Genomic DNA, 15,947 nt, shown 5'->3' with positions numbered 1-15,947 from the left:
TGCTGCAGGAGCTCTTCTCCGAGCTCTGTACGTGCCTCGCCCCCGCTTCGGGCTCCAGCACACCGGCCCCGCAGTCCGAGGAGCTGAAGCTGGCCGTCGTCCAGGCACTGCACACCCTGCTGCACGCAGCTCACGGGGACGTTATCCTGGCCCTGTATCAGCCTTCCACCCTTCCTCTCTTAGGATTTGCTGTGTCGTTGCTCCTGGGCCTAGCAGAGCAAGAAAAAGCAAAGCAAATTAAGATCTCCGCTTTGAAGTGCCTGCAAGTCCTAGTTCTGCAGTGTGACTGCCAGGAGCACCGACACCTCGATGAAGACGAGGCACGGCAGTGTGGGGATTTGTTTGCTTCTTTTCTGCCTGGGATTTCCATTACGCTGTCTCGGGTTATTACTGGAGACATCAAACAAGGTCACAAACCCACCGTGTCTGCCATCAGACTCTTTTATCTGATTGTTGGCTTGGTGATGGCTGACGAACAGCTAGCCAGAATCCCAAAGAACAGAGAAAAGCTGCCCGTGGATCAAAGCAGAATATCAGAACTAATGGTCCATAGAGGACCTGACTGGAGTAAAAGCACTGCTGAAAAGCTCTGCCTCCTCCTGCATAAAATAGTTGAATTTTCTTCAGTTCACCCCCACTGGAAAGTGAGGCTGGAGCTGGTGGAACTGGTCCACCACTTGCTGAGGAATTGCAGTCGGTCACTGGTGGACTCCTTCGGTCACCTCTTAAAGGCCTTGGTTGGGCTGGTGAGCGATGAAAACAGCGAAGTCCAAAGCAGGTGTCAGGAGGTTCTGCAAGGCATCGCAGAGCAGAGGATCGTAGCGCAGAGCAGGGCTCTTGCTGACGTCCTCTCCGAGAACCTCCACTCCCTTGCCACAGCTCTTCCTCGCCTGATGAACTCTCAGGACGACACAGGCAAGGTTTCCACTCTGAGCTTGTTGCTCGGCTATCTGAAGCTGCTGGGTCCCAAGATTAACATCGTCCTCAACTCCGTATCCCACCTCCACCGTCTGTCCAAGGCGCTGATGCAGGTTCTGGAGCTGGACGTGACAGACGTGAAGATAGTGGAAGACAGGCGCTGGGGCTGCGAGAGCACGTGCGGACCCTCGGGCTCCTTGCAGCACGCTGTGCAGAAAGGCAGGTGTCAGAAGAAATACTTCCGCTTCTTCACAGAGGAGAAAGTTTTCCAGCTCCTTCAGCAAGTTTGTCGTGTTCTCGGCTACTACGGGAACCTCTATTTGCTTGTGGATCATTTCATGGGGCTGTACGGTGAATCCGGCATGTACCGAAAGCAGGCAGCGATGGTCCTCAACGAGCTGATTGCAGGAGCTGCTGGGATGGGGGTGGATGTCCTCCAGGAAAGGGAAGTTTCACCGGATGTGGATGATCTCAAAGGGTCCATCGTGTCCATTCTCGACGAGTACACAGACCAGGCGAACTGGTATTTGATCACGAGCATTGACATGGAAGAAATCAGCCACGAGCACTCTGTGCAACATCCAGGACTCGCTGCCCATCCAGGAGGCGTGTGCAGCAGCGTTCTCCTTCCGTCCCCAGAGCCCCAGGTGGCGACCCGCACCATGAACAGCAACATCTGGCAGATCTGCATCCAGCTGGAAGGCGTCGGCTGCTTTGCTGCTGTCCTCGGGAAGGAGTTCCGGTTGCTTCTGCTGTCGGCTCTCTACCCCGTGCTGGAGAAGGCTGGTGACAAGACTCTGCTCATCAGCGAGACGGCGCTGGGGACGCTGGCAGACATGTGCGAGGCCTGCAGTTATGACTCGGTGCAGTGTTTGATTAATGAGAATTCTGACTATCTGGTGAATGGGATTTCCCTGAATTTGCGCCAGCTGGCACATCAGCCGCATGCTTCCCAGGTCCTGGACACGATGCTGAGGCATTCAGATGCCAGCTTGCTGCCGCTGGTGGAAGACGTTATCCAAGATGTCCTGTCTGCGCTGGATCAGTCTTACAGTCACCAGGCTTCCACCTTCCTCAGGGTCCTCCACTCCATAATGACAGCTTTAGGTACGAGGTGATGTTTACTTTGCACAGTTCAGACTCGCTGTAGCTAAGGGTACTTCTCTGACCCTTCAGCTTGCCATGGGAGGTTTCAGGCAGCTGAGGTGCTGCAGCGTGGTGGCAGATGGCGTTGCTTGGTGGGCCAGCTCCCCAGCAAAGACCATCCGTGGCTTCCCCTCTCCACGATATCTGTTTGTCACATGCAGAAACATGGCCCGTAGCAGTTGAGAAGGGTGGATTTCCTACTCTGTAAATGTTCTGTAGAAGCACATGGAGTGTGGTCCTTTTCATGTCAGGGTTTGAACATTCTTGTACCACAGGGAGGTCAGGGTGGTGTGGCAGCAGGTGCCTGATTCTGTAGCTCAGTCCTGTGAGACTTGAGTCTGTCTCTCGTGGAGTCTGTGGTACCTGGCTGACGTGCAGGAGGGGATCGTGATTGCTCAGTGACATACCAGGTCCTTTTTTGCAGTCCAGTGGTTTGGCTCGTCCTGCAGTGAGGAACAGCAGCGAAGGCAGAGTGCCAAGGGGCAGAGCAGGGCTGTGTCCCAGGGGCAGCAAGCGGTGACAAAGCACGAAGTGGAGAAGTTCTTTCTGGACTATGTCAGACAGAAGCAGATCGCAGAGGGCAACCTTCCTGATACAGGGGACGAGGAGGCAGGTCAGTACTGCGCGTGACTGCAGAAGAGTACGTTCAGCTTGGAGAAGGACAGTGACCTCTGAGGTTTCTTTTTGTTAGATGGGGACTCGGGACCGGGCTGAAAGCCAAGCACACTCCTGGCAGTCTTGGGTCTGCTTTGAGCTGACCATAGCTCGTGTAAGGTGCTGCTGGGTGTTCTTGCTTTGTTCTACAAGCGGCAGTGGGGGGAAGTGAACCGTTTGCAGATCAGGGCTTGTCTAGCTCTAAACACACGATGTTTTCACTCACCTCATGACAGGCCTTCAGGACCCAAAGATTCCTCTTTCTGGTATCCTGCTGCATTTTCCTCACCGTCCCTTGGGAATCCCTGCACCGTTTTCTCCTGGCTAATGATGCCACCACTCCCTTCTCACTCAGCCTTGGCTGGCCCTGAAGACACATTCGTATAGGGAACTTTTTACTGGGCTCTGCTGCAATCCTGACCTTTAAATACTTCATCTTTAAATACCCAGGCTTTTCATTTTTAATAAAAATCAATGGGAAATAAGTCCATGGTGAGGAGAGACTGCAAATGTCAGACCAACTGCATTGTCCAGTAAAGCAAGCAAACCTTCCCTAGTCTCTCACTCTTAACTGAATCTGACACTGAACTTGCACAACTCAAGCATAGACTTGACTATATCTAAATATGTTAAAAATGCCCAGGGCCTCCCTTGGGAATTTGCAGAGCAGTGGTGGGTGGGTATTGTGATCTCCCAGGACTCCCAGCTCATTTTCACAGCTTCAGGAGTGGTTTTGTCTTCCAGATGAGGTTCCCCCCCTTGCTAAGCTGGAGCCAGACAGCTCTGACACAGGAGAAGCTCCACTGCCCAGCCACGCTCAGCTGGCCAAGGATGTGATGGAGAGGTGCATCCACCTGCTGTCAGACAGGAACCTCCGAGTGCGGCTGAAGGTTGGTAAACGCGGCTTTGAGGGGACGGGTGGTGCCCACGAAGGGGCTGGTAGGTTGCCAGCACGTGCGCGATGCATGTTGTGCTTCCTGCCATAACGAGGTTAGTGCTGCCCCGTGCTGGTTGAGGACAGACCCCCCCCAGCCTGGCAGGAGAAGGGGAGACTGTTCTGGGAGTGGGCTGGGTTAGGAACGGCAGCCGGGCTGAAGAGAATCTTAAGGGTGGCTTCATATCAGGCACCTTCCCTCGATGATCGTGATAGTCAAGTCTTGCGCCTCAGCTTTCGGTGGAGGGAGCAGAAGCATCTTCCTCCCATCTAGGGCTCCCATTCTCCTTCCTCAGACTGCAGTGCACAGACTGATGAACGTTTCTGAAGTTGCTGGGGTGATGATAAGCAGGGCTAAAAGCCTGGGTTTTTAAATTATTAAAATCCTTTGAAGGTGTCCTCCTTTTAAACTGCGAAGGGAGACAGAAAATGCAGCAGTGAGACATAACCCAGATTCTTACCCCGGAGGCCCCAGGTGATGCTGCTGCTGTGCACAGGAGCGGTGGGGTCCAAGTGCCCAGCTCAGCCTGCAGGATCAGGCCAGGAATCATGCCTGGTTCCAGCCCAACTCTGTAGCCCAGCACAAGCCATGTCATTGTGCTACTTGTCCCTTTCCAAACAGGCCTGTGCTCTGTGTGCTGTTCTGTTTTCCCAGTTTGTGCTGAGCTAAAACTGATCCCTTCTGTATTAAAGCCCTTCTCCTGGCTCTCGGTGGGACACTGGGGACACACCTGAATGCCCGTCACTGCTGGCACTGCAGCACTCCCACAGTCTGTTACCTGCCTCTCCTGCCCAGGTCCTGGACGTGCTGGAGCTCTGTGTAACTGTGCTGCATCCTCACGGAAACCATCTGCTTCCCATGGCTCATCGTGTCTGGCCAGCTCTCGTCACCCGGCTGATTAGCGATGACCCTCTGGCAGTGCTCAGAGCCTTCAAGGTATGGCAGTGAGTCTCTGCCAGCAGCCTTCAAGCTGGTGCTCAGAAGGCAAGTGTCTCAGGCATTGCTGTGGCCCGTGAGAAGTGCCGAACTCCTGGAGTGATTTTTAAACATCGTTCAGAGCACAGGGTCCCCCCACCCTGTAGTGGGTTCGCCTGTACCACCCACTGCAGCCTGTCCACAGGTGAAACCTTGACACTGTTCCTCGGGGAAACAGCAATGCCAGTGGTTATTGCAGGGAGGAGGAAAACAGTTCTTAGAGCAGAGTCCTAAGCAGCTGTCAGAGGCACTGGAGAGGCAACTTGCCCCTCCTGGAGCCATGGTCTCAGCTCCCCACTTTGGAAAGTTGAAAGGAGCATTACAATGAGCACCGAGTTTGGGGTTTTGTTGTAAGAAATCCCCTGTGAGTATCTTCCTTCCTACATCTTGGGGCAGGAAGCTTAGTGTCAGTGTAAGCCAGACACATAACGAGCATCCCAGTCCTGCACATGAGGACCACGAGCTCAGTGAAGTTCCAAGAGAGAACCATGTTCTGGCCCCGTGGTCTGGCCCCATGTACTCCTCTTCATTTTTGCATGTATTTAAGGCCATTCTCTAGGCCAGCTTGGGTTTTATCCTGGGCACACTGGTAGTGCTGGGTGCCCTATGCTGGAGCCAGTTGGCCTTTCTGTTTGCTGGGGTGCTTCTGAAGATGGACGGTTCCACCACAAAGATGATTTATATTTTAATGGCATTTTCCATCAGAGGCTCCTCCAGCAACTCTAAAACTTCACGAGCTGCTCTTACGTTTGCTGTGCTTGTGAGAGAAGGACAGTCCCGGGAGGTTCACCACGTAAAGCTGGAGAGCAGGGTGCGGGTCACTCAGCCTCCCCATCGAGCACTGGCGTTCTGCTCATGGGAAACTGTGGCAGATGTGGTCACATTGCTCTCAGCTGCAAAAAAAATTATCGAGGGTGAATGAATGCCTTATCCCTGAGCTGGAGAGGGTTGCTGAGCTCCTCCCAGACCTGCCTGGGCACTTCTCCTCCAGTAACTGATGTTTCTCCCCCAGGTGCTGTGTACCCTGGCTCAAAAGTGTGGGGACTTTCTGAGGCAGAGATTCTCGAAGGACATCCTGGCTAAGCTGACCAGTTCCCTCCTGAGCCAGGCTCCAGCAAGTGCCCGAGCTGGGCCCGTGTACAGCCACACGCTTGCCTTCAAGTTGCAGCTGGCTGTGTTGCAGGGACTGGGCTCCCTGTGCGAGAAGCTGGACATGGGTGAGTCTGAGTTGTATGAGCTCTCTGCCCGAGTTACCTCTTCGCCTAGCTGCCCAGCCCTGCCCTGGCTTCTTACCCTCCTGCTGCCCCGGGGGTTTCCTGATCTCCAGCCTCATCCTGTTCGGGTCCTGCTGGGCCTTAATCTGTCCTCTCCAAAAGCTCCCTGGGGAGGGGCTGGTCGCTCTTTACTCCCCGAGAGACAAATGGGAAAGAAGATTCCCAGCACCTCGCAGAATCTGACTGCTCATCTCACTTGTGATGAGAAGCAAATCTCAAGCGGAATGCGTGGGTTGCTGCAGCTAGGCCTGTTGGGCCGTGCTTTGCTCTTCATGAACTGAGGAACTGGAGCCCCGATAAGACTCCTGGCTAAGTTGACTGGTTCCACTTTGGGGCATTTCTCTGACCCTTTAAATGCAGCACATCACATTCTTCTGCTGAACGAAACTCTCTGAAATTCTCCTAGGTTAAATTTCTGGAGCTGACTCTGATGAGGGAGAAGGTGTGCTGGCTCGTTGCTCTTTTCCTCTCTCAATGCCCTTGATTGCTTTCCGAGCTTTGCAGCAAGATGCTTAAGAGGCGAGGTCAGAGGAGCTCTGGGTCAGACAGTTCAAAGGCTCAGAAGCCTCTGGCTGCCAATTTAGAGCTGATTCTGCTAGGCAGCAGCCGCTGAGTAGGTCACTTCCTACCCTTCTTTTCTGTTCCGTTTCTGCAGGCGAGAGTGACCTGAATAAAGTGGCAGATGCCTGCCTGATTTACCTCAGTGCCAAGCAACCCGCGAAACTGCAAGAAGCTGCCCAGAGGTAACGTCTCCTAAATGCAGGTGTATCCAGTGTACAAATAACGGGGGACAGAGGGAGGACAGTAGCCCCTTTCCTTTTGCACCTCTCCCATTCCTCCCTCCGGCACGTTTGAGTCCTGCCTCTCACGGCAGCTAAGCACTTTTCTCTGGTGAAGTGTCATTTACCACCCAAAATGAGCTCAAGAGGTTAGCTTGCGCGCAAGTTACAGCCGACTTCCAGATCACCTTGCAGTGTATTTGGGGACAGAGGGGAGAGACGTGCTACTTGCTTTGTCCTGACCGCCTCCTGTGCTGGAACACATAGGGCTCTTGGTCCACTGGTGGCATAAAACTGCAGAGGGGGAGACAGCTCTGTAAGAGGATGTGCCAGACATTCCCATGTATTTTATCACTTAATACCTTCTGCAGGCTGGGGGATTTACTGCTGTTATCCTTCCATTTTCCCTGGGCTCCTGTGATCACGCCAGCCCAGGCTCTGCCAGGTGGACTGGGTTTGTTTGGGAAGCTGTCAGTCTCGGCGCCGGTCTTGCTCCGAGAAGGCTGGGGGAGGTTAAAAGAGCACAGATAGTCGAGGTGAACACACATCAGCTCTGTGAAGCGTTGGCAGACGTACTTTGCTGCTTGGTGTTCAGAATCCTGCCGAACATGTTCCTCTGTCAGGGTAAGAAGTCACTATTGTCACATGTTGTCACCTGCAAACAAGGACAGAGATTTCGGGAGGCAAAACGAGTCCGGTTACAGAACATGGGAAGCGAATCAGAAGCCATGCGCCTCTGTCTGTGCTGAAGGACAGGGGTAAGACCCCCTCTTAGTGTGGCCAGCCTTCCCCTCCCCAGCGGGAGAGGCAGCCGGCAGCACACAGGGTCAGCACCACGGCAGATCCTGGAGGCAGGCTCTGGAAAGAGAAAAGCTGCCGGGTCCCTTTCCCCCAAGCGCAGGGCTCCTGGGGGTGCAGGGTGAGAAGGGCTTTTGTGCGGCCAGGCAGCAGCTCAGAGGGACAGCGCTCTCAGAAGCTGTAGCTGTACCTTTGTTTGTGTTCCTGCACTGCTAAGAGTAGGTTTATTTTTACCATCGTGGCTTTTGTTGCGTCACAGCAGGCTTCAGCAGCATTTGTTCTATAAAGGGGCTCTTTGCTGTAGGCTTGCATACCCTTAATACAGTCACATTCATCCGTGTAAGCAATGCTGGAGTGGAAAGCAGAGCACCAGGATTTCTCTAGATACTTGGAATCTTAAGCTTTTAAATCATTAACAAAGCACTCTGAAAAGCTGTGCCATTTCCCCCCGCAGCAGGGGTGGGGGAAGTACTGAATTAGCCCTGTGACGTGAGAGGGTCATGAGAAGCTGTACTGTGGAGCAGGCTCGCTGTTACTGGAGAAAAAGGGCAGCAAAGTCGAGGGCAAGTAATATTTTCCTCCTGTATATTGTTTTTACTCTATTTTAAAGGAAAAATGCCACATATTACACTAGTCCCCCATGCCTTTGGTGCACCTCACGTTACATATTTCACTGAACAAAGCAAGTCTTCTGTGAGCAGCTGTCTCGTGTAGCTCTGCTGGCCAACACACATATGCAGTGAGGCATGGATCGCATCTGGCCTGATATTAACCATGGGTATGGTAGTTCTTGTAGTTTTCTTTTTTAGTTTAGTTGTGTCTGATCCCCGGTCTTAGAGCCTGGATGGATCAGAGTAAACATGTCACAATCACTTTTAACTATAGTGCACATGATGCGAGGTTTCAGCTTGGAAAAGTCAAAATTAGTTTGTACCATAGCAATCGGCTCCAGCGTCAGGATAAGAATCACTTCTCAGCCACGCTCCACGTCCTTTCTCCAGCAGCGTCACCGCCAGGTTCCTGTGAGCTCCAGCCCTTCTCCCTGCTCTCCGGGTGCCCGAAAGTAATCCTGCAAACTGACACAGGTTGTCACACGTAGGGCCCTTTCCATCTGGGCAAGGGTAATGTTACCAGCCTGCTCCGTGAAAAATTCTGCATTTTAAATGCTTCTGAAACCAGACCAACCAGAACTAATCTTAGCCACAGCAGGAGTGCCAGCATACGTCACATAACTCAGCTTTATCACTGCAGAAATCATACAAGGTAAAAGGATGTGTGGAATCAGCTTGCCACGTTGATTTATCCTAACTGGCCTTTGCTCAGCTTTTTGGGTTCTTACTCAACTCGTGAGTTGTGACCTGCCAAGAACAAGGTCAGGTCTTACAAAGTCAGCTGCAGCTCCAATAATTCCCTGCACCAAGTGAAGATTCTGTAGGTATGTGAAGGGCTAAGCAGGAATTTTTGACCAATGTGCTGGAGCCACCAAAAAAAAAAAAAAAAAAGAGAAGGGAGTTTTGGCTGCCTTCCAGGGACATTATCATGCCCCAAGGAGGCTGCTTAATCCCATTTATGGGACCCTGTAGTTTTATTAGATGAACCAGTGGGAGTAAGTGAATTTTGTAACTGCAGCTTCATGCAATACTCAACAGACAAAAATAGATGCTGGGAGAAAAAAGAACTCCAGTATGTCTGAGGAAGAGAAAATGGGACAATAGGCTTTATTCTAAGATGACCGCTGGGAGTATTCCAGGAGAGGAATATTATCCACAGCTGCAAAAAAACCCCACCAAACAAAGAAAACAAACAAAAAACCTCAAAAGAACAAGAACTGAAGAGGAGTTTGAGAAGGCTGAGGAACACTCGATACATCTGTGCTTTCGTTGAAAACAGGCCAGTGCAGCTGTGGGTGAAGTGACCAGACACACCTGAGCAGCCACAGAGTGGGGTCAGGCACTGGGAGCCAGGCAGCAGGGACAGTGGTGTAAATGGAAAGTGACAATACATAAATCTGAGCTTCTCATCCATTTATTAAGTTGCATCATCCCCGACAAGCTTTTCACTTTGGGGGGGGGAAAAAAAAAACTTTGAAGGAAAAGAGATGAAGAAATTGTTATTGGCATATGTCAACAGTTCACAAGTAGTTCTGCGGTTTTTCAGTTGGAAGTGACTGTTTTGAAATTTACACTCAATTCCTAGTAAATGTTTGCAGCCTGTGAAGTTTACCATTTGACCTTTCAGTCAACAGTCTGGATAGGAGTGGGTTTTTTTCCAGGATGCAGAAATAATTTCCCCGGTTCTTACTGAAGCCTGCAGTGAACTGTGTTTAGTTAAATGTTCAGCAGAGATGCAGAAGCCAGACAGACTTGTCCTTCTGCCAGGCTGTTCACTGGGCCCTGGCTTTGCTTAGAGCTTGGGAAAAGACAAGGTGACAGAATAGCCAAACTCTGCTCTGTGCTAGTACAATAAGTTGTTCTGCACAGCTAGAACAAATATGAGCTATTTTTGTACCTTTTTAGATACCCAAGTTGATTACACAGCGTACCTCTTTTGGATTGTTTGTTGGGTACTTACTGACAGCTGTCATTAGCGGGCTGGGCTGAAGTACACTAGAACAGCCACCTGCACAAGGCAAAATCCAATAAAATAATATTTAAGTTAAAAAAATAAAAAAGCAACAACAGAAAACAAACCTGGATTAACCCCAGGATTCTTTGCTATGGAAACAGGTTGCTTAGAAACTGCCCCAGAGTTAGTTTGAAAATGTACAAGTGAAGTTGCTCTTTAGGCTGCGCGGCACTCCAGGTTATCGGAGGCAATCGCGCACCTCGGGCTGTGATGGGCACAAGAGGCAGTGGAGTTCTCCAGGGACCAGCTCATCTCTGGAGGGCTGCTCGCTGCAGAGCGGCTGACGGGAGGAGGCTGGAGAGCAGGGTATCTCCGCTGAGAATAGAAGAGGTAAAGCTCTGCATGTGCTGGAGAAGCAGATGCCAGCTGAATTCCCCATTCCCACATTTACCTCCCAGTGATTCATCTTTCTTGCCCAGTCCTACCCACCCCAGCCATCAGGAGCAGCTGCCCACCAGCAGCAGCCCATCACTAGCTGGGGACACCGCCGGGACCTGCTGTTTGCTGGCAGGCAGGCAGCTGCACGCTCCCGCTGTCGCGGCCATGAGAGCGCAGGCAGAGCCAGGAGAGAGCCGGCTCCAGACCCTTCACTTGCTCTGGCACCTGGGGGGCTGGCACAGGGGTCAGGCAAGGCTGCAATGACAAACCTGGGGGAGCCCCACAAGCTCACCTGTGCCTGGCTGTCCCCCAGAAAGAAGGCACGTGGCTGATGCGGTTGTTGCCAAGCTCAGCCGTCACTTTGGAGCACGTTCACACTGGATTTCTCCGGAGCAGGGAATGAGCAGTGCAGGCACCTTCAGGAGGAGATGCTGCCAGGAGCGTGCGGTGGCAATGTCTTCCCTCGTTGCTGTTCTGAGATGTGCGCTGAGACACAGGCAAGTGGTTAGTGGCAGACAGGCAAAAGCAACTCTTGGAGTAACAAGTAATCAGCCACAGGATTATTGTGCAGAGATGAAGGAGCTTTCTAGTGCCTCCGTCTCATTTCTGTGCTTTTTCAGTTACCCATGGCACCGCACTGCCTTTCAAAGGGGAGCTTCTAGAAGCTGTCTGCTCTGCAGAGGAAGCAAGCTCACTTTAGGGATGAAAGTTCTCCAGGGAGAGGTTTTGACAGCCATCAGGTCTGGATTTTGTGTGGCTTTTGCAGCAGGTGATCTTTGATTTCAGAGAGGGGAGCTCTGTCCTGTGCTTCCTGGGGGAACAGAGACAGACCCACCCCCCGATTTCTCTTCATGTTTCCTCACCAGCTGTTGTTCTCTGTGGCCCCAGGATTTCATTAGAAACTAGGAGACCTGAAGATCTGTGGCTGGGCTTTTAGGGAGGTCTTGGGAAGCTGACCTGTAAATCTGGCGAGTGCCGGGTACCCGTGGTGCTCATCGTCCCCACCAGAGCAGTGTGCTCAGCACCGTGTGCTGTCAGGGCAGCCTGCAGATTCTAGTTTAATTGTGTCCATGCCACAGAGAGAGAACTTCACACCGATTAAGCCCAATACACCTTTTGTGCTCTAAACCCTGACGCAGACCCAGCCAAGCCCGGGGTTACCGGCAGTGAGAGCTGTCAGGAAGAAATGAGTTAAGTGCAGGTCACACAAATCAGCCGCTTGCTCTTTTGCTCCTAGGAGCTTCCTGCTCTCCAGCCAGGCTGTCCGCAGCATCTTCCTTACAGCAGCTCACAGCTGGAGACGGAAGTGGGAAGCCATACACAAAAGTCAAATCCCCCATCTCACCCGGGGTATTGAAATTCAAAGCGAAACCCATCAGCAGGGGACAAAGCGGCAGAAGCTGTCATTCCTCTCCTTCATTCTGTTGTTAATGGAGGGTTGTTTTAAAAATAAAATATAATCCTGCTTTGTGAAAGGTGCTGTGCCAAGGGAAGAAAGTTTGGAGACAGCTAGTAAGGACTTGGGATGAGGGGAGACCTGACCTAAGCAGAAAGCCAGCAGCACAGCACCCAGCTCCACTGGTCGCCCAGCCTGGACAGCTGGCCAGAGCTCCTCTTGGCTGTGCCACCTCTGCAAAGGGACAGAAGTCCAGATAGATCGATCCCCCTCACTCCCAAAAACCAGAGAGGGTGCTGAACAACACATACAACTTCTTCTAAGAGCTCTGTAGGAGCAGTTGTCCAAACCACACCCCGGGGAGGTGGCACATGCCGTGCTCTGCCGTCACCTCTCCAGCTCTGGGACAGGCGGCCGGGGGAGCCGCAGCAGCAGGCGCGATGCCGAGACCCCAGCCTGCGGCAGTTCTTCACCAGCTGCTTGTCTGATGTCAGTGACATGCTGGGCAGCCTAATAACTATTTTTCTCCCACTTGCTGGTAGATGTGAAGCTGCTGAACTGCCTTCTTTGGGGCACTGGAGCTCTGTTAATGGCTCTGGCTAATGAGCCTCCAGGTCTGTTCTGGGGAGGCTGCAGACAACATCAAAGCCTCTGCTAATGACCCAGGAGGGTGCCAATCATAAGGCCTTCTCCTTACCCTTCTTCCCTTTCTTCCCGCTGTTTTCCAGTGTTTTCCTCCACTTAATGCACATGGACCCCGACAGCACCTGGCTCCTCCTGAACGAGGTCTGCTGCCCGCACCGGTACGAGCCCCCCCACGCCAGCCTGCGGCCCGTGAGGCTGAGCGGGATGGGGAGGCAGCGCAACGAGTTCACCGACAACGTGCTGCGTCTGCTGGAGAGGCTGCGGCAGTGGGAGAGCGCGTCGCCGTGGGCTGGCACCCCAGAGGCTTCCCCTCCTTGACAGACCGACGCAGCGGCTGACAGTGAGACAGCACTCACCTGGGAAAATCCCGCCATTCAGGCCCCGGATCGTTCTGGGGGCAAAGGAAGGGTTGCCCAGGCTGGGACACTGGCCGAGACACCCTCTCCAGGGATGGAAGGTTATTTTTTTTAAACCGTGTTGGAGGATGAGGTGGGTATGTTGCCTGGTTTCCTCCAGACTTGCACTTCTTGGCACGTGGTGCTGGAGAGAAATCCAGAGGTCGTAGCATGTCAATGGCAAGTTCTGTACAAACAGTCTTTCTAGAACCCCTCAGCACACCCCCAGACCTCCTTGGGACTGAGCTGTTCCCTCCTGTTCTCTGATGGACAGTGATGGCCAACTCAAAACAAAAACTTTTTCTGGGGAGAGAATCTGGTTTGGGGTGCATTAAAAAGCTTTTCCTTTTACACTCAGCATCAGAAAAAGTTAAAATGCATTTCCAGTAAATTCCTCACCAGTGTTACTGGCAAGAACGTGTCCTCGCAGGAACATCAGGGCTGCTCCTTGCACTTTGCAGTTCTCCAGGACTGGCTGCTGAGACCGGCCGAGTGCACTGTGCTCCCCGACTCTCACCACTCAGCTGCAAGAGATTCTTTAGACAAACAGCCAGCCCTGATCTACACCTTAAATCACAGCAAGTGATTTAAGACCCCCTCCTCGTTCCCAGGTTCTCTGCCATTCTCACAGACCATTCTTAGACCTCTCGGATTTTTAACACCCAAGGAGAACGAGGTGAAGCATCTACCTGCCTGTGCCCGGTACAGCCTCCCCAGTGGGTGCATCTGTGGTCAGATGGTGCAGGCGGTGACACTGGTGTGAGCACGGTGGCACCATGACAGTGGGACAGTTTGCTGGAGCAGGTCCAGTGCAGTGAGCAGAGAGGACGATGAGTCTTTGGGGTCTGCTTGCTGCCCCTGCTGAAGGGCCTCCTCCAGAGCACAGCCCAGGCTCTCTGCTCGCCTGGAAGCCGCTGTCATGTGCTCCAGCTCCGAGTGCTCCTGGCTCCGACCCCACAGACTGCCAGCAGGTGCTGCTGGGCTTGGCGGCTCCCAGACCCCTCCATCTCTGGATTCACCAGCTTCACCCCCAGCGACTCCTGGCAGCGGGCTGCCTCCCGACAGGCGCTTGGGAAAGTTACCGTAAGGCAACGGGGCAGACCCCGGCTGTGTGTTTGGAAGGAAGCTCAGAAATGCAGAAACCAAAGCAATAAAGTGATTGTTACAGGGAAGAGGCTTTGTGCATCGCTGTTGGGGATCCTGGGGGAGGGCCCCAAACAGCTCAGCTGTTGGGACCAGGGGACCGCTGCTGATGACACCCACACCCCCCCCAGCTGAGATCACCTCCCCCTGTCTCCCTATTTGCATGCAGGCTTTACTCCTGGTTCCTTCTCCAGGAAAAGCACAAGTCAGTGGATTTTTACCAGGTAGGACAAGGCTGCAGTTCAGCTTTTACCCTTTTATGCTTTTTTAAAATATATATTCAGTGCTTAACTCTGGGTGGGATTTTGTACAAAGGAACCCTCCAGAGCTGATCTGACACGGGAGAGCAGGCGAGGCAGAAAGGTGAAATACCGCCTTTGCTCCGCAAAGCACCCCTGGGGTTGGCGCAGAATTTTTGGGGTTGTTGTAGCTCTTGATAAGACTCATCCACCAGGTGCATGCGTGCAGCCAGCCCATCTCTGCCTTGCCCTCGGCACTGGCTGGAGCTCACACAACAAATCAGCACCACGATGGCACCCGGTGCTCCTGCCCAAAGCTCTGCTCTGGTCTCTGCCCCACTGCTGCTCCCCCCGGCCACCCCCCTGCTGTGCCCGGGTGCAGGGTGTTGTGTCGGTCACTGCACTGCTGTGTGCCCCGGTGCCCAGGAACCGGCCACATCCCCCCAGCTGGACCACCAGCACCACCGACTGCCCCAACAGCCCAGCCCAGGGCTGGTTTCTCCCGGGGTCCCTCCAGGCTTCTCGGCTCTCACAGAGATTTTCCCCCACGGCCGCAGTCCCCAGCAATGGTCCGGTGACTGTGGCAGGGAGATGCTGGTCTGTCTCGGTCACAGGGACACCTGTCAGAGCTCTTCTCTGCTTCGTTATCACCCCTGCTTTATTACAGGCAGAGTAAATTGCTTTTGTCTGAAGCAGGATAACGGCCAGAAGAGTGACTGCGTGGAAATGGCATTTTCATGAGGCTGTTCCTCCCAGCAGTGACTTGCATGTTAAGCTCAGCCCGTGCCAGTGATACCGGGGGGCTTCACCGCCCTGCCCATCCCCCTTCCTGGGCAGGCACCGGAGCAGCCCCCAGCCACCCCCAGGGTCCAGACCCAGCCGGGGCAGCACCGCGGGATGCAGGGGGTGCCCAGCTCCAGCCCATAGAGCACCCTTGGGGTGCTGGAGGTGACCCAGAAGCAGAGAAACCCGCCTGCAGCCCCCTCTGTGTGCAAACCCCACCGGCAGTACAGGGAGACCCCCGCACCGGGGGCACGGCCCCACACACAGCCCCAGGGTCAGGCACTGCCACAGGGCTGCTGGGTCCTGGGCACAAATCCGGCAGGATCCTCTCCTCCTCCTCCCGCTCCAAAGAATTCATATAAACCCAACAAAATTAATCTCTCCTAATAAAACCTGTTATTTTTAAAGCTCGCCTCTAGGTTTTGCAAATTACTACACCACACAGCAATTTGTTTGCTCTCCATTTGAGGTGATTTGCAGCCTGTTGCCCTCCCGGAGCAGCTCCAGCTCTTCCCTTCCCTCCTCTAGAGTGTTTTTTATGGCACTGGTGGCCGATGCCTCCCCCTCGGTGACACGGTCCCTGAGCAGCACCGGGGGGGTCAGCGTGAGCCCCCGCGGCTCTGCCGGGAGAGCTGCAGCACAGCGGCTGGTGCTGCTCGTGGGAAAGCTGCATCTCCACCAGCAGCCCCCTGCCCTGCAGCAGCTCCATATTTGCCTCCCAACAAGCACCCCACGTGTTTGTGGGCTCTGGGGCCGCTGGTGCCCCCAGACCATGGCTCTGCAGGTGACACCCACAGTGGGGGGCACAGGAGAGCATCACCCCACAACCGTGCCCATCCCCTGCCCCGGCACTGGCTGACACTG

At 53.6% G+C, this 15,947-nt stretch overlaps 1 protein-coding gene across 1 annotated transcript; it reads left to right on the top strand.

Moving 5' to 3' along the window:
• Positions 1-5: 5 nt before the first annotated feature.
• On the top strand, positions 6-12,841 carry TTI1 (TELO2 interacting protein 1; the record flags this gene model as incomplete). The annotated part of the gene is made up of 7 exons (XM_010073373.1): positions 6-2,025; positions 2,489-2,677; positions 3,463-3,608; positions 4,449-4,589; positions 5,641-5,845; positions 6,558-6,645; positions 12,607-12,841. Coding segments are annotated over 7 exons (3,024 nt in total), but the record flags the coding sequence as incomplete, so codon positions are not given.
• Positions 12,842-15,947: the final 3,106 nt, after the last annotated feature.

This window comes from Pterocles gutturalis, unplaced genomic scaffold (genome assembly GCF_000699245.1).
Source record: "Pterocles gutturalis isolate BGI_N339 unplaced genomic scaffold, ASM69924v1 scaffold14542, whole genome shotgun sequence".
NCBI lineage: Eukaryota > Metazoa > Chordata > Aves > Pterocliformes > Pteroclidae > Pterocles > Pterocles gutturalis.
This window is presented reverse-complemented; position numbering and strand designations above follow the sequence as displayed.